Here is an 18,767-nt window from a genome sequence, read left to right as displayed (position 1 = left end):
AAGAGGAAGATTGTCATAGCAGGCAAAGTGTCAATTCAACTATTATTCCCACAATTATATAAAACACTTAAAGGATAAGGGAGATAATGATCTATGCTAAGTTGTATTACATGAGCAAACAGTTTATGCAGAGCAATTATGAGTGGTTTTGTGAGTCAACAACATGGAGTCAGGTCACTGGAAAACAAATGAGTCAACCATATGGAGTCATTTCACTGGAAAACAAATGGGGCAACCATATGGAGTTATGTCAATGAAACAAATGATACAACCATATTTTAGATGCAGGTCATTGGGACACATATGAGTCAGCCTTATGGAGTCATGTCACTGGAACACAAATGAGTCAACCGTATGGAGCAGTGTTGTGTTTGATCATGTAGTTTTGTGTGCTAATTAATGGTAAATAGCCTTTTATGTACAAAAAAATACAATATGAGACTCCGTCAGCCTTGACATTTGACCTGGCTATTCTTTAGTGGTCAGATAGTGTGCATATCTCAGATGTCTGTCTATACTTCTTTATCAGCTATGACCACCAATTTATCCACTTAAATCTTTATCTGGATTTGCCGTATCCCATGACTGCCAGTCCCTGTTATTATCACCAGTCTACCCCTGTACTGTCAGTCCCTGTTATTATCACCAATCTACCCCTGTACTGTCAGTCTCTGTTAGTATCACCAATCTACCCCTGCACATTCAGGCCATGTTATTATCACCAATCTACCCCAATAATGTCAGTCCCTGTTATAATCACCAATCTACCCCTATAATATCATTCCCAGTTATAATCACCAATCCAACCCTGTACTGTCAGGCCCTGTTGTTATCACCAATATACCAATTTACTGTCAGTCTCTAGTATTATATCCAACTTACCTCCTGTACTGGCAGTCTCTAGTATTATATCCAACTTACCTCCTGTACTGTCAGTCTCTAGTATTATATCCAACTTACCTCCTGTACTGGCAGTCCATGTTATTATCACCTATTTACCCCAGTATTGTAAGTCCCTGTTATTCTCACCAATCTACCATTTTACTGTAAGTCTCTGTTATTATCACCAATCTACCTCAGTACTGTCAGTCTCTGTTGGTATCACCAATCTACCCCTGTACTGTCAGTCCCTGTTGTTATCACCAATCTACCCCTGTTTTGTCTGTCCCTCTTAGTATCACCCATCTAACCCTGCACTTTCAGTCCCTGTTATTAAATACCAATCCAACTCTGTACTGTCAGTCCCTGTTATTATCGCCAATCTACCCCTGTACTGTCAACCCCTGTTATTATCACCAATCTACCCCTGTACTGTCAGGCCCTGTTGCTATTACTCAGTTATCTCTGTGCTGACATTCCCTGTTATTATCACCAATCTACCCCTGTAATGGCAGTCCCTGCTATTACCATCAATCTACCTCTGTACTGTCAGTCCCTGTTATTATTACCAATCTACCCATGTACTGTCAGTCCTAGTTATTCTCATCAATATATATCTGTACTGCCAATCCCTGTTATTATTACCATTCTACCCCTGTACTGTCAGTCCCTGTTGTCATCAACAATATACCCATGTACTGTCAGTCTCTATTGTTATCACCAATCTAGCCATGTACCGTCAATCAATGTTATTATCACCAATTTACCCCTGTGTTGTAAATCCTTGTTATTCTCACTATTCTACCCCTTTACTGCCAGTCTCTGTTATTATCACCAATCTATATATGTACTGTCAGTCCCTGTTAATATCACCAATCTACCCTTGTACTGTCAGTCCCTGATGTTATCACCAATCTACCTCTCAGTACTATCAGTCTCTGTTGTTATCACCAATCTAACCCTGTACTGTATGTCCCTCTTATTATCAACAATCTAACCCTGTACTGTCAGTCGATATTATAAAATACCAATCCACCCTTGTACTTTCATTCTCTGTTGTTATCACCAATCTACATCTGTACTGTCAGTCCATGTAATTATCACCAATCTACCCAATCTACCCATTTACGGTCAGTCCCTGTTGCTATCACTATTATACCCCTGTACTGTTTGTCCTTATTATTATTATTTACATCATGTGCAGACTGTAGCTAGATTTGCACTACTTCTTTACTGCTAGTCTCTGCTGTTATTTGCATTTGTACGTGTATCAAGCTGGATTTACCTTATACCTGTGCTGCCAGCTTCTCCTGTTATAATCAATTTTAAAATTTACATCATATACTATCTCTATCTGGATTGTCCCTGTCCCTCTAGAGCCAGGCACTCATATTATTTACATGAAATACAGTCTCTGTCTGGAGTTTCTCTGTCCGCTCTAGAGCCAGTCGATCATGTTATTTACTTCAAATAATGTCTCTATCTTGATTTTCCCTGTCTCTCTCTCTAGAGCCAGTCACTCATATTATTTACATCAAATACACTCTTGTCTCTATATGGATATTCCTTGTCCCTCTGGAGCCAGTCACTCATATTATTTACATCAAATACAGTCTCTATCTGGAATTTTCCTGTCCCTCTAGAGGCGGTCACGTATATTATTTACATCAAATACAGTCTCTATCTGGATTGTCCGTGCCACTCTATAGCCAGTCACTAATAATATTTACATCAAATAATTCTCTATCTTGATTTTCCCTGTCTCTCTCTCTAGAGCCAGTCACTCATATTATTTACATCAAATACACTCTTGTCTCTATATGGATATTCCTTGTCCCTCTGGAGCCAGTCACTCATATTATTTACATCAAATACAGTCTCTATCTGGATTTTTCCTGTCCCTCTAGAGGCAGTCACGTATATTATTTACATCAAATACAGTCTCTATCTGGATTGTCCGTGCCACTCTATAGCCAGTCACTACTAATATTTACATCAAATAAGTCTCTATCTTGATTTTCCCTGTCACTCTAGTGCCAGTCACTCATATTATTTACATCAAATACAATCTCTATCTGGATTTTCCCTGTCCCTCTAGAGCCAGTCACTCATATTATTTACATCAAATACACTCTAGTCTCTATATTGATTTTCCCTGTCCATCTAGTGCCTGTCACTCTTATTATTTACATCAAATACAGTCTCTATCTGGATTTTCCCTGTCCCTATATAGCCAGTTACTCTTATTATTTACATAAAATACATTCTCTATCTGGATTTTCCCTGTCCCTCTAGAGCCAGTCACTCTTGTTATTTACATCAAATACAGTTTTGAATCTGGATTTTTCCCGTCCATCTTGTGCCATTCACTCTTATTATTTTCATCAAATAGTCTTTTCTTGATTTTCCCTGTTCCTTTAGAGCTAGTCACTCTTATTATTTACATCATATGCAGTCTATATCTTGATTTTCCCTGTCCCTCTAGAGCCAATCACTCATATTATTAACATCAAATACAGTCTCTGTCTGGATTTGCCCTACCCTTGTACCGATAAATCTTCTTTTGTTTTTTGTGGTTTTTTTTGTATGTAAAATGAATCATTCTCACTCAAGATTAGTAATAATAAAGAAAGCATTAACAAAATATTTTACTCAACATTTTTTTGAGATTTTAATGCGTTATCAAAAACGTATTATAACCAATTTTCAAAAGAATGTCTGAGTAGATACCAAAATATGTGCTATCCAAGAAGAAAATTTAAAACGTACCAAAAACAGTCAAAGACGTGATTATTTTTACCAGCCTCATTATCTCTCTCTCCTTTTCTTTCTCTCTCTATCTCTCTCCTCTCTTCTCTTCTCTTCTCTCTCTCTCTCCCCGTCTCTCTTTCTCTTTCTCACTCTCTCTCACCTGCACTTTCAATTTCAGTTTCAGGAACAGTTCCACTCTCATCTAATTCTCTTAACTCGGCTTCTACTGCAATCCATAAGACCTGAAGATCATCGCTAGCTTCAAACTGGTCAAGCGCTAACCACATTTGCTCTGTTGAAAATAATTAAAAACATAAATAACAGTTTTAATGAATAGATACTATATAAAACTAATTTCATTACTTTTAATGACTCATTAGTCCAAAATAGTACCATACCATTCCAAATGTGTTACCCTGGCCTTCGACCTGTCAGCCAACAAATTCCAATGGATGCCTCACCTACATTTGTAACTTTATGTGCAAAAGTGGATAAGTATCAAAATATTGAGGGAAACAGAGTATACAGCTTTTTCCAAAGTCAATAATTTTATAAGTTGAAAATATTAACCCTGTGACCTTGATATTTACCCTTTTTTATTTGATATCCACACACAGAATTGTGAACCCTTATAAACTTATGACAACTCATAGATATAAATTTATTTTCACATTGGCCTTTGACCTTTTGATTCATATATACTATGATATAAGGCAAGTCTTATGTTCAATTATGTGCAACATTTAATTACATTTCTCGAGGAGAGAATTTTTATCAAATGTTTGACCATTGACTACTATCTTTCAAAACAAGTCAACAAGGGATGACACATTACCTTGGTTTCTAGTTTATGTAAGGTTTTATACTAAAAGCACCCTATGGTCCAAGAGTCTCTAATTTTGTAAAATGTACGCAAAATTCAATTTGTATACTGTATCTACTTTACATATGCTACAATTTGTTCTGATGGTAACATGAGTACTGCATGAATACAATCAAAATTAAGGCTCCTTGACTCACTTACTTGACTTGTGTACCAAGTCTGGTTGAAATAACTTGAACGGTTTTGGAGTTATGCTCCAGAAAATCTTAAATGAGAGATGTACAAAGGTATATAGCAACAGTTATATCACCTGTATCATGCAGATGTGTTAACACGAGAAAACGCTTGTACTATATCTGAATAAAAATGCAAATTTAGTTCCATTGCTGCATAAAGCATTACATGGGATGTACGATTTTTAAGCCTGATGATTTCGAAATTTTGACTTCTGCTCTCTCAGTGAAGCATGCACAGACCAATGGCAGTGGTGGGAACCATTTAGCCCAAGTTCTCTGACTGTGCATTTAACCACATCCATGTCACTTATAGTGGTATTCTTCTCTATATTGCCACATGGCAGATAAGCCTTGTGAAAATGTAAAAACATTGTTCTTTCTTGCAATCCATTCGATGTGAGGAATTTTTTACACACTGAACATTTCAGAATTATTCTAAATTTCTAGAAAGTCAGACCTTCTGTTACATAACGCACGCCCTGCACATGGACAGAACATAATCAGTTTCAGGTTAGACATTTTATAGCTGAACAGTCAGTCATTTATATGATGTATGTATTACAATGATGAGAAACATTTGACTTGTTATAATCCATGTTCTATTTGCAGATAGCTTCATGTATAAAAATGATTATAATAATAACAATCTTGTACATTTCTCAGAAAGAATTTAATGTGTAATGAAGGCAGTTTATGTGTATTCATGCATAATGTATATTATTTTATTTACAAATAAATGTGTCTCATTTATTAAACACCTCAGTTATTGTATTTTTAGATATAACAGAAAGTTCTCAAACTCTGCAGGACGATTTAATCCAGATACATGTACTGTGATTAATGGGGATGTTTGTTTAATGATGTTATAGGTTAACTCAGTGAGAGGGGCAAAATGCTCTGGATCAGTTATTCTACAGGGTAGGGATGTTTCTGAGGGATCCTTCAGCATGGGAGAAGGAGTGGACTACATGAGAGCATTCCTTGACCATTCATATGGAATGGTGTATTGGGAGCATTGATAATCATTGTCGGGATAGCAGAAGACAAAACTATCATATATATTCAAGGAATATACATGTATAGTTTTTTTATGGTTTTAAGACTAAATTCAATATCATTATATGTGTATCAGTCTAAAGCACCATAATATATTCATCATATTTGTTGAATATTCCATATATCAATTATATTTGTTGATAAAATCAACATGCTTGATAAATCCGTAAAGTGATTAAAAAATTTGATAAATTCATACAGTGCTGATATCTGTTGATTAGTCTATATGCTGATAAAACATATGCCATGACAAATGATATTATTTATACAGCAATCATAATTGAAAATTTCTTTCATCTCCTTGTTGTATCTTTAGAACTAATATTGGTGATACTTTATTATCAAAATATGTTGAATTATATATATATATATATATATATATATATATATATATATATATATATATATATATATATATATATATATATATATATATATATATATATATATATATATATATATATATATATATAAGGAAGTCCTGATGTAATCTATATCACCAAATAAAGAGAAGGTTCATCATTGGATTGTTTTGTTTACAAATGTAGAGAGGGAGACTGTGTAAGGAAGATGGCAATGTTATAATATAAACTTGAAACTGGTGAGATGACCACTATGATTCAATCACATAATGGATGAGTTGCCTAATATATACATTATGTAATTGCAGGTCTGGGTCTATGCAGTTGGTATTTGGATACAAAATAAATACGAGTATATATGGTAAGTTGAACAATTCTGGAGGTACTTTGACTGACTTTTACAAAAACGTGTTAACCTTAATAATGTGAAGATGGACCAAAACCACACTCACTATTTAATATAAGATATTTTTTAAGGAGTGCAATGCCAAAAAATCATGTGAACATTTGTCCAATTGAAAAGGCATCACAAATCTTTCAAAAACGGCGATCTTATTCACAGGGTTGACACTTTCTGTAGATGGCTTTGGTCTATTACTTCTGAGACAGCCGACTCCACTTGCAACATACAAGCATCTGAGTTGAATACTTCCTTACCGTATATGTAAGCAGAAACAAATTACAAGCAATGTGGAAATATGGAAATTATTATTATTATTATTATTATTATTATTATTATTGCAGAAATAGAAATAAGGATTGTTTTCACACAAATGGGTAGAAATAAAAATAAAAATAATCAATACAATACCTTGAAACACTTTCAACTGACTCTCAGGGTCTGTATTTTGACTACCACCTCTGTCAAATGAAAGTGAACATAAAATGTAACATGATTCTTTCAATGAAAATCAGATTGCGATTTAAAATTGATAAAATGTCATGCGGTCTTATAGTGTTATATGATTTACTGTACCACCATGCATAGAGGTAGGAATCAAATATTTATGCTTGTCCATTGAACACATGCTAGTAAATCTGCCCCTAGGACAATCAATTGGTAACAAGAGTCTCTTGAAGGGGCTGACACTATGTTCATCATTTTCTAAAATCTACTTGTGGTCCTTAAAAGTGGCATATGTACCATGCCACGGTTTGTGAAAGAAAATATAGTTTAAAACTCCTGAAGCCAGAGACAGGATGGATACCTATGTTTTACATCATCTTTTGTATTCATTATTTTTTCTTAAATGTTTTTTAATAAAACTAATCATTAAACCTGTATTCCTACAATATTTTTATGGAAAACTTCCTTTTAAATGTGTGCAATCTTTCATACAAATGAACTCTAAAGTTCAAAGATCTAAATGTTTAATATTTTATGATATTAATATTACATGCAAATATTCTATAGAACAAGAATGATCAAATTTTATGAGGCAATAATCTATTGAAAAGGAACTAAAGATACAATACTATTTCAGAAAAAAAATAAACATATAAATATATTTTACAGTGGGCATAAAGATAACATTCCAGCATACCAATAATGTTGTTTTTCTTTTCAACCTGTTTTGTCATTAATTTGATAAACCAATTCAAATACACTAGTTTCATTTTATATAAGGGGTCCAAAGCAGTATTGTGCTATATCAGGAAAGTTGTTATAACAAAGTATGCAATAAGAAGGAAGGCTAGATTTAAAAAAGAAAAGACATTTGAGATTTATGAAGAAAAATACAAAACTTCAGTATGCTCACCACACCAAAATGATGATGAAAGTGACAATTTTTGAATCATAAAAAACCACATATCCATGTAGATATCTAGTTTGCACATTTAGAGTACTAGTGTGTCACATTTACATTACTAGTGTCTCAATCTAGATTACTAGTGTCACATCTATATTAGATTACAAGTGTGTCACATTTACATTACTAGTGTCACATCCAGATTACTAGAGTGTCTCATCTAGATTACTAGTGTGGTATGTAGATTACTGGTCTGATGCATCTGTATTAATTGTGTGGCATATCTAGATTACTAAAGATGTACAAAAATGTAAAGTTTATTGAAACTAAAGAATTTCTAATATCAAAAGGCACATATGGACCACTAATACAAGCAATTGTTTTATTTTTGTCACAATTTATGTTTTTGCATTTTTATTTTTGTTCCACATGTTTATTTTAAATTTTCTTCATATTGTTTAATGATTTTTAACTATATTATGTGCTAACAGTTGCTTCTGATATTTGGTGTTTGCAGGGGTGGTTTGATTGCTTTGTTTGGTTTGATTCTGTGGAAAACGTTAGTTCTTTGCTGTTTAGTTTGATTTTGTATCAGTTTTTTATGTTTTTTTCCATGATCATATACAGTGTATTAGGTTGGTTTCAATTGAGAAAGGTTAATGATAAACTGTCAAAGAAAAGAGAATTGTCTGAAAAATATATGTATTGTCCTTTATTTGATTGCAATGAAAGGGAAAAATGTAACTATTCCAGTTTTACCCTTTATCTTGGTACTTTGAAGGATCAACTTCAAGTGACCCATATGACTTCATACTGGTTGACTTAATTATTTCAAATGAGTGAATACTGGTTGACTTGGTCTTTTCTGAAAAAGAAAAGAAATACTTATGATAAATCAAGATTAGATGATCTCATTAGCAGCAAAAGCTTTTCTAAGTGTGGGAATCATGTGGATTGAGAATGTGCAATATGCTGCCACCTTGGTCAAAATCCTTTAACTTACTTAAAAGACAATGAATATTAAATATCATATTTTCAACACAACATATTATATTCAATTTTCTTTAAAGAAGTTCAATAACTAATTTAACATTTCTATGTGAATTAGAGTTTGGAATACCATAAGTATAGGAGAACTGGGGAAAAAAATAAAAGTCTTTAAAAAAACTTTTTTCTGAACTTATGCGACTATCAAGCTCACAGTTGCCATTGATAAATATCTGAGTGGCTAAACAATGAACATTAGACTATGCATGGAGACAAACGAGAACCAATTTTTATCTTTCTCAACAATCAACAAGATTGTGTCAGATTAAACCCTGTGGAGGCCCTCAGGCCCTTGATGTCCTCGATGCAAAGTATCTCCAAATACGTTTTATGAATATTATTTTGATCCTTTGTCATGGGGCCCAAAGGCCGGTGCCTACTCTGGCTATTTGAAAATCTTGCATTGCACTGGTAGTTCATAATTTGGATGCATTATTCACTCAAGTTATCTTTAGTGTCGATGAATAAATCACCCGTACTGTGGTCTTGGTTGAAAGGATACTTTCAATTCCATTCCATTTTGAAGACATTGTGCTCAAGGCATAGCCGAATGCAAGATTTCGTAGAATTATAGACTTTAACAATGTCTGACAAGTCATTTTGTTAAACAATTTTATTTTCTTATGTTACGTGTTTAGGTTTGAATAAAGAGTAACACAAGAAAGAGTGAAAACAACAAGCTTTGAAAACTATAACAATTTATTTCCTTGGAAAAACATCTGTAAATACGAAAAAACATGAACCTACGGTTTAAATAATCAAATCCAAAAAAATTCCAAGAATAATCCACGAATACAATTTTAGGAGTCCTAATAATAAAATGTTCTAATGATTTCAAGTTCATGTCCCGACGAAGAATCCAAGATGGAAGACGATGACATATGATTTAACCTGCAGTGTGTTGAGGTCTACAGTTCCTTTTAGAAAACAGAAATATCACTCCGGTTTTGGAAATATGAATACATTGTTTATACAGGATCTACGTCAACATTTGGTGTTTATCAAACAGAACCGTCAAGGTCAAACTATATAATGGAATTTTTTATATAAAAATATTGTAAAACTTGCAAACAATTAAATCAGATATAATTCAATCAAATATACATAACAATTTATAAACTGAGTTTGATCTCCTCCCCCAAACAAGTAAAAAAAATCACTAGACTAGTAATTATTCTCAACTCTAATGCAGACATTAAGACATTAAAACTATAAACAAGAATTGTATGTCTCACCTGTTGGTTTACCTTTCCATAACATGATCAGCATAACCCCAGCCAGCATCAGTGCCGTGCCGATTTCCAGCACAAAAAACTCCATTGGTAGTGATTGTCACAGGATATGTACAATTTATTCCATTTAATATCAAGCCAAAATTGATTTGTATGCTTTGGAACTGGAGAGGAATCCCATCTAAAGAAAAATAAAATAAAGACAAGTGAATGCATCATGGCTACATAGCTTGATAGCTTATATGGATAGGCCTCAACAGATTGAGACAGATAAAGGGTGGGGAAGAAGAGAAAACTAAACTGATGACCCAGAATTTGTGAGAGTAAGCAAATATATCAACTCGCTAAAATAGCAAATGTATCCAACACTTAAACCTGCTTTCAAATTGAAATTTTCTGCAACCTTGCTGCAATAAACACTCCAGTAACATACTGACCCAGAAAGCTGTCCACCCCAAGAAAGGTAACAAGTTAAAGATAGGCATACTATCCTGCTAAAGGTAACTAAAACTGACATGAGTAGTATTTATTACAGTAATCCTGTTGCAAATGTGAATGTTCAGTAACAAGTCATTAAATCATAATGTCTTTTTAAAAACAAGTTGGCTGTTTTGCCCTTCTCCAAAATGAGCCTTGTCTTGCTTGTTAAGTTTTGTTTCAAATTTGACTGAGACTCTATCCCTCTTACTATCAAATGAAGAGCTTTCAACTGACTATACCTTATGGTTGAGCAACCAGTTAGTGTATTCAGCTGCAGTTTTTTGCGCATCATATACCTTACAATACAAACATACATACACCATAATCCCCTCAAGTCTGAAATCTTTTGAAGTCCAAAATTTTCCCTTCTTTATTATCAGCATTTTATTCACAGTTACCTGAAACCCTTCATCTTCAACAAACAGACACATTTCTATCCCAAATTTCAATCTTATGCTGACATGAAGAACTACAAACATAAAACTGAAACTCACCTCCAAGATGGGAAATGTATTTTAGCTGTTGAATTCTTGACATACACTGGAACATATTACATATGGTTAGCAGATACTTTGATATCCTTAATTGTGAGACACAATCTCAGAAAATGTATCAAAGTCATGCAATATTAACAGGAAGAATACACATGTTCCAAAGTTTAGAAAGATCAACAGAAGCATTTCTAACCCTCCCTAATAACAAGAATGGATAAATATCCAGTTATTCGGCAATAAAGTATCCATTTGTAGGATAAATGTGCAGTTGTATAGAATAATTGATACAACTACTTCACCTAAAATTAAATAAGTAGTTTTAGAGGCCAGTTAAAAAGCATTTATATTATATAAAACAACTATCTGCATTAAAACTGAATTCTGAAAGAGGACAAACATCAGGTGTTTTGCAATAATTATGTTGGCTCTGTTTACTGGTTTGAAAATACAGCTTTACTTTTGTGTTAGACAAGTTATTGTTTTAACAACACTCGTATTCCAAGCCCAGTTACTTGAGTAGTAAAACGAACAAACACGGTTTTCTTGTATCTGAAACATTTCAGCAAAACAAATTCATCTTCAATAAAATCTAAGGTCTGAATAGGCTATGTGTCTTGTCGTATTAAAAATAGATGTAATGGAATTGAATCCAGTTAATATTAACTATAACTGATCAAGCTTCCTACACAAAAAGCAACTGCTTGTTTCCTTTTTAATTTAATTAAAAGTTCAACCACATCAGTATAGGCATTCAATTACTAATTACTAATTTTTACTTGGTATCACTTACTTAACATATATTGCTTAAGTCATCAAAATAAATTTCTTCTAGCCATTACTATCTAATCAAATTACATAATTTTCAAACATAAATTAATTACATCTTTTACTTTGAAATATGAAAAGAAAGTACTTGGTATTTTTAAACAAACGTTTTGCAATCTAATTACAAGTTTTGACTTAAAAATCACTCATTTTTCCAAGGTTACTTTATAAAGATTAACTTAATTCATTCAAATGAATGACAATATAATATTAATAAGAAATAAAATTCATTGTCTCTCACAAATTACATGATTTGCTTCCAAACACATATTATTTGAAGAAATACAAGAAAATTAGACTACTCAGTAATTACTCAATGATTACATTATTACAACAATAAAAATGACTGCATTCCTCCAACAGTGATATTCGCTTGGGACTCTACCTTTTGGACATAGATAGACTACCAATGCTTATGTCATCCGAGTCACTTTCACCATGTTATATCGCTTAGTGCATTGCAGCTTCTGTTGAAAATACAGTACTTGCTGTACTTATGCTGGTCCAATACTACATACAAATACTGTATTTCCAGCATAAATACTCGCCCATGATCATTTCCAGTATGGACGGTTATCATACTGACAGGGCATGCTTCAGCTATGCTAATCTGACTGAAAAATATCAAAACAATTCTGCTTTCCAGGATGAATATTTGCTGTCGTTCTGAATTTGCAAATTGCAGTCATACTGAAAGGACTTACTTTTTTCATCAATTCACACTAAATCAGCATCCCAGAATGCACTGCTATAATGCTGATTGTAAATGCTGAAATCATGGTACCCAAACTATTACATTGAGGCACTGCGCTAGCAACTGATATGGGTATGAATTTGCTCCATTTAAGATAACCTCTGGGATTTGCCTGTCACAAAACATATTTTCCATTGCAGAGCATAACCCTTGATCCTAGGGCGGTCCAACTTAAATGGGAATCGTTCAATCGGGACACCATCAAAATCCTAACTAAGGTCAAGGACCACAAGGTATACTGCTTTCCTCTGTCAAAGGATTTGGTAAGCTCATCCACAAGAGTTTAGAGTTATTTCATGGCTTCGACTGGCACGGAGACCATGTTGGCAGTAAGGATGTTGAGGTGATCCATATGACATATAACATTGCTGACGTTGATGTGTTAGAGCATTTTGCAGCAGATACTTGTAAGAACGTCGATAGCTGTAGGCCTTAAATCTTTCTACATTTTTGAAAATAGCCGTGACATTTGTTGTTTTCCACATATAAGCATCATGGTCGTTAAAAGGCAATTATGGTAAATGTCTCAAATATTTTGCATACTCTTCTGCTGGATCTTTATTGATGCTTGCTGGAATCAGGTTATATTGTTACAGGTTAGAACCCCCATCCCTTGATTCAAGGATGGATACCCCAAATTTTCTTTGTAATGAGTCCCTGTGGCCTGCCTTAGCTCTGTGGGTTAAACGTTTACAGTAAGCTTCTGTGGTAACATGGATGTCAGACATAGATGGATAAGGATCTCCATGTGGGCTGGATAAGCCATTCTTGTTGTCTTTTGTGAAAACAGATTGTTATTGTCAATTTAGTATGTTGGCTTCTGAATGTAGTCTCCCGTGTGCCTTGATGGGTGCCACATCACCGCTGTCTTTCTGTACGTATTTGTATAAATTATATTTGTTTCAAGTCCTTTCCCTGATTTCAGTGTTATGCTTAATATTTACAGAAACTCCATGTGACCTCCATTTCCACATAAAGTTTATCAGTTTAATGTATGTATTCTACCTGTAATACCAGTGCCATGGAGAGCTTTCTGGTTGATTCATTTTCCATCAACACTAAAAATATGCCCAACTACTACATTATTTCCAGATCATGGTAAAATTATAGAAAACTTCAGTATCTCCATTTTCTGTATGTAGTGTGCATATTCCGTGCATCCCTGAAGGTTTCTCAATGAACACGTAAATGGTGTCCACATTCCCCATGGAATAGTTTCCATCGAGCAGTATTCTCATGGAAGTCATGGAACACTGAACTATGGGAATGTGTCTCACTGAAGATAGTTCTTTACTACCAAGGCCCCATGTTCTCAAACAAATGTGTAAGCCAAGAAACTTCAGCTCATAATAAACATTTTGGACATTCTGTGTGGAAATATATCCAGATATAGATACAAAGTTATCCAAATCCTGAAGCTCTGTGACACTATCTTTATTATAAGGTACAGACAACAATTAAAACAATATGAATCTGAGCCCGAATTTCGTGCTAAAAATGTCTTGAATGTCCAGGTCAAGGGTTAACTTTAATCTGAAACTCTAGTCCTATGAAGTCACTGTTTAATTCTGAAAGCTGACATATCCAAAATTTATAGAATGAGAAAACCATATTTCCTCATCTCTGTCCAATCAATGATAAAGTCCACGCGGGTGGCAAAATGTGATTATTTTCTCCTCGCACTGTAATTTGGGATACCTTCGAGAATCATTGCAGGTGCCGCAGCCAGTGCTGATTAAATTGGTATCGGCACTGAACCAAGTCATTCCAAATGAAATTAACTCAACATTTTAGCTAATACAAGTGTTTTCAATGCATGTCCAAATATTTGCTCAAATTAAATAACCATTATTTATGTTATTATGCAATAAATGTTTCATCTGTAAGAAGACAAATATAATTATAATTATTAAACAGAACAAATATTATTTAGAAGTTATTCAACATTATCTCAAACGTCAAATAAAAAAACAATTATAAACATGTTGTACCTGATCATTAAGACTTTGACACAATTAAGTTAGAAAGACCTAACAGGAAGTTATATTGGTTATGGCAAGAGTTAATAAAACGCCGAATTCCACCAAGAACGAGTCACAGTTTGTATCCTCACCCATGTCAGTACCTGGACTGAAACCACGAGTGTCGCAAGCTTGCAACGATAGTGAATGCAATCCAGGTAGAAAGTCTAGATACTGTGATATTAGAATTTGACTGAAGATAAAAAAATATTTAAGACACGTACGTGAAAATCTTATGTTTTGTGAATTCGAAAAGCACTGTAAGGTCTAATTTGAATTATTAAGTCTCAATGTTGTTGGAAAACGAAAATGCAGCGAAGCTAATAATATCTTACCAATACCCAGAATCGAAACGTGTGCGTTAACAAATATAAAACCAAATATTTGCGATCATGTCAACGAATTTCTGTAACGAAAGTGGCCACATCAGGAAAATCCCTGTTTCTAAAAATAGATGGGCTTTCGTGAGCTTCTACTAAGTATCGCAAAGACGCGCAACGACAGATCAATGAACGATAAAGACGAGCACAGACAAACAAAGACTGTAATACACACTTTAAACTGGCAATACCCGAAACAATGAATGTTGTTTCCAATTTATAAAAATAGATTATTTTTATTTTAAATGTATATTTGCACTCGAGTTATAATGCATTATGGTAAATATTCAAAACAATCTTTTGTCCCAAAAAAATGGAATCGTCTCATCATTACTTGTAACATATTTCATATAAATTAATAATGATGCAGAACATTCATTCGGAACATATCTTGCTGGTGTAGATATGATAAGGCCTGGGAAGAGAGAAGCGGGCAGAGACAGTTCAAACCATTACTGAACTGAAAATTTCATGATATTGGTACATATTTTATAGAAATAAATAGAAGATATTTGTATGTAATCTAGTGGTTGAAAGTTTAAATTTCTTGGTAAACTATACAGACTTGCAAAGATACACAAGGGTAGGGTAAATACAGGCAAAGAGAGTAAACTATTTTATTGGGTTATTTATTTTAGTATAGTTAAGCATTTCCTACACATCTGTGTGTATGGTTCAGCACAGGTGTGTTGCCTGGACATGCGACATGGATCCAGCATTTTCAAATCCAGTGATTTTAAATTGTGTGTGATAAATGCATACTTGCTAATTTGTTAAGACAAAATTGACCAAAACATAAGAATCTGAATTATTATTTTGTTTTAAAGCAAATGTTAACATAACAATTCACTTAATTAAGTGCATCAAATATTGTTGAAAGTAGGCATTGTTTACAAGGTATTTAATAATTACCTATATTAGAGTTATAAAATCTACGATATGGTAATGATATTTATACTTTTTATTTCCCAATGCATCTTATTTAAATATTAATAAAGAGTTTACTTTTAAAGTATAAAGAGATGATAAATATTTGTAAAATGAAAGTGAAGTCCGATATCAATTTCATTAATGTATTGGTTCCTTACCTGTACAATTGTATTGTAGAAATGAAATTGTATAGATGTACAAAATCATTATTTATATACTTCTTTTTGGTCTATATTTCTTCGTGCTCTTATTAAAATATAAACCATTTTGCTTTTGTAAAACTTATTGTATATGAGTTGCTTTAACATGTGTGCAAAGAAGAAGAATGAGATACTGAGAAATGGTGACAAAGATTAAAATTTTAACATTTTCATTTCCGTTTCCAATATATATCCAATGTATATATATATATATATATATATATATATATATATATATATATATATATATATATATATATACATACATGTATGAAATTTGTCCTATTCGTTTGTTTTGTTATTGTCATTTGTATTTTTCGCATAGTGATATTGTCTGAGAGACTTTCAAACCACGATGTTGTTGTTATTATTATTATTATTATTATTACAAATAGGATTGCTGTTATTTATTACAAAATGTTCAGGAAGCGGTGTCACTAAATAATTATGATAGATATGACATTCTATTATTTAATGCTCAGTATTTTTTCGATATTCAACACCTTTATACGTCACGACATGTGTTCCTAAAAATTGAAGCATCGTATATAGGAACTATTTGTAAACAAGTTGAGTACACTCATGTAGTAAACGGTTTTGCAGATTAGATTTTTGTTTGTGAATGAATTAAGACGATAAATTTAGCTAATTCACAAACCTAACATTGAAACAAGCAAACAAATGAACAATGTTGACAACAAACGTGAGAGACGCAGTAATTGAAAATACCATTCTGATCACTGAAACATTTATTTAGGAGAAATATTCGTAACTTTTGGCAAATAAAATGGTTCAGACCATAAGCAGTGCTCTCTAGGGTCAATAATTATAGCATATAAAAGCATAATGAGTCGTACGGCTATCACATACTATCAGATATGCACCATTTTACAAGTCAGTCAAAACACTAAATTCCAGAAACAACATGCAGCTGAAGGTTTAGAAGGATACTGAGAGTATCAGAACCAATAAGTCAAGACGACGAAAAAGTTATTTTTTCGCTGACTAAACGGACTGTCACACAACATCTGCTTTACACCTTTCCACCTTTAACTATATTGAAACAAGGTTAGACTAAAAATCGAATATATACACTGTATGATACAGGTCGTGGCTGGGGCTCCTCCAACATCGATCATGCAAGTGACAGGGCATACATACGTCTTCTTTAGCTGGCAATACGAATTGTAACAAATATGTTTACATTTATGCATCTTAAATTTCCTCAAAATGCACTTTCTTAGTTCTGCTAACTCAAGTCGCCTGACCCATGTCATGAAAACCTAATACACACCGACATTGTACAATAATTTTGCTATATTTCCAACTGAAATCACGTTCTCCTTACTGCACTGAGCTTACCCAATAAACCCAGACCAACAAAAGCAGTAAAGCAGAAATTAGTTGTGTCGTAAATATTTATTATCTATAATTTTATATTCAGTTTTACTCATGTTTACAATTTTAAATATTTATTTCTAATTAGAGCACATTTTGATAGATAAGAGGAGAAGATGCAGAGTGTCATTGGTAATAGTTCGCACATGGCTTTTATCGGAAAAATAGACCAAGGAGAACAAAAGACGTTTGAGGCGGGAAAGATGTCAATTAAAAAGTAGGTAAGACAATAATCAAATATTATTTTGAATGCTTGTATTTCAGTCAGGTGTTCGTGTAACAGATGTGCATTGATTCAAAGTGATCATAGAATTCGACTTATGACAAAGTCTCAATATTTATACCAGTTTTGTTGTATGTTAGTTACGTTGATAATTGTTTCTGCAATGTTCGTTTTACTTCATTCGCTAGATTAAGTTGTGCTTAATATTTTTAATCCAATAAATGTTGAACACTGGCGAGTTTTTTTTTTTTGAATATTAAATATCAATAAAGATGTAAAATTTTAAACAACATGACCACCAATCGGAAATAACCAACATGAGATATATATATATATATATATATATATATATATATATATATATAGAGAGAGAGAGAGAGAGAGAGAGAGAGAGAGAGAGAGAGAGATTCAAACAACTCTCGTTACATAGATATTCATTAATTCATTACAGAGAAATGTTCCAAAGGAAACTGTATTTTTATAATGGGATATAGAGCTATCGACAAGCAGTTTCCTGGTAGCGAAAAGAACAATATCTTCAAATATGGTTTGCTTTTAAAACATCAACATTACTATTACTTGGGATTTGGGATGACAGAGGAACTATCGTAACAAAGACATTCATGAAAACAGAATATTAGAATTAATGCACAATCATGATGGAAGCAAATACGTTCAATGGAAGATTAATTTTTTCACAGGGATATTGGCGCTGACAAATAAATTTAATGGAAACAAGCGTACATATTTTGTTTTCATATTGGGACTTTTTCCGAACGATATTGTCATTCTTTGACAGTTTTGTTTTACCGAAAATATATAAATGGATACAATGTAAACATTTCAATTTGATTAAAAACAACCCTTAAATGTAATAAATTTGGTAAGAGATTTAAACAATAACTTTGATAATGTTATGTTTAAA

General features: G+C 33.1%; 1 protein-coding gene and 1 long non-coding RNA gene across 4 annotated transcripts in view; one reads left to right on the top strand and one right to left on the bottom strand.

Annotated features, from left to right (window-relative positions):
- LOC149807864 (uncharacterized) overlaps positions 1–15,163 on the bottom strand; it is a 25,331-nt gene extending 10,168 nt beyond the window's left edge. Inside the window, exons 1-5 of the mRNA XM_089971391.1 lie at positions 15,047–15,163; positions 10,141–10,318; positions 8,618–8,723; positions 6,919–6,968; positions 3,791–3,922 (exon numbers count right to left, since the gene is read on the bottom strand). Of these exons, the coding sequence (XP_089827517.1) occupies positions 3,791–3,922; positions 6,919–6,968; positions 8,618–8,723; positions 10,141–10,225 (373 nt within the window). The 5' untranslated portion in view covers positions 10,226–10,318; positions 15,047–15,163. The remainder of the gene's footprint in view (positions 1–3,790; positions 3,923–6,918; positions 6,969–8,617; positions 8,724–10,140; positions 10,319–15,046) is intronic.
- LOC149807863 (uncharacterized) lies at positions 12,771–18,767 on the top strand. 3 transcript variants are annotated; one of them, XR_016423630.1, is made up of 3 exons: positions 12,771–12,923; positions 17,708–17,836; positions 18,294–18,767. It is a non-coding gene; the product is annotated as an uncharacterized LOC149807863 (long non-coding RNA). The 3 variants fall into 3 exon arrangements; XR_016423627.1 differs by lacking the exon at positions 12,771–12,923 and adding an exon at positions 14,297–14,869; XR_016423626.1 differs by lacking the exon at positions 12,771–12,923 and adding an exon at positions 15,495–15,571.

The sequence above is a fragment of the Sinohyriopsis cumingii genome, chromosome 1 (assembly GCF_028554795.1).
Source record: "Sinohyriopsis cumingii isolate HCF-2022 chromosome 1, ASM2855479v2, whole genome shotgun sequence".
NCBI classification, from domain to species: domain Eukaryota; kingdom Metazoa; phylum Mollusca; class Bivalvia; order Unionida; family Unionidae; genus Sinohyriopsis; species Sinohyriopsis cumingii.
This window is presented reverse-complemented; position numbering and strand designations above follow the sequence as displayed.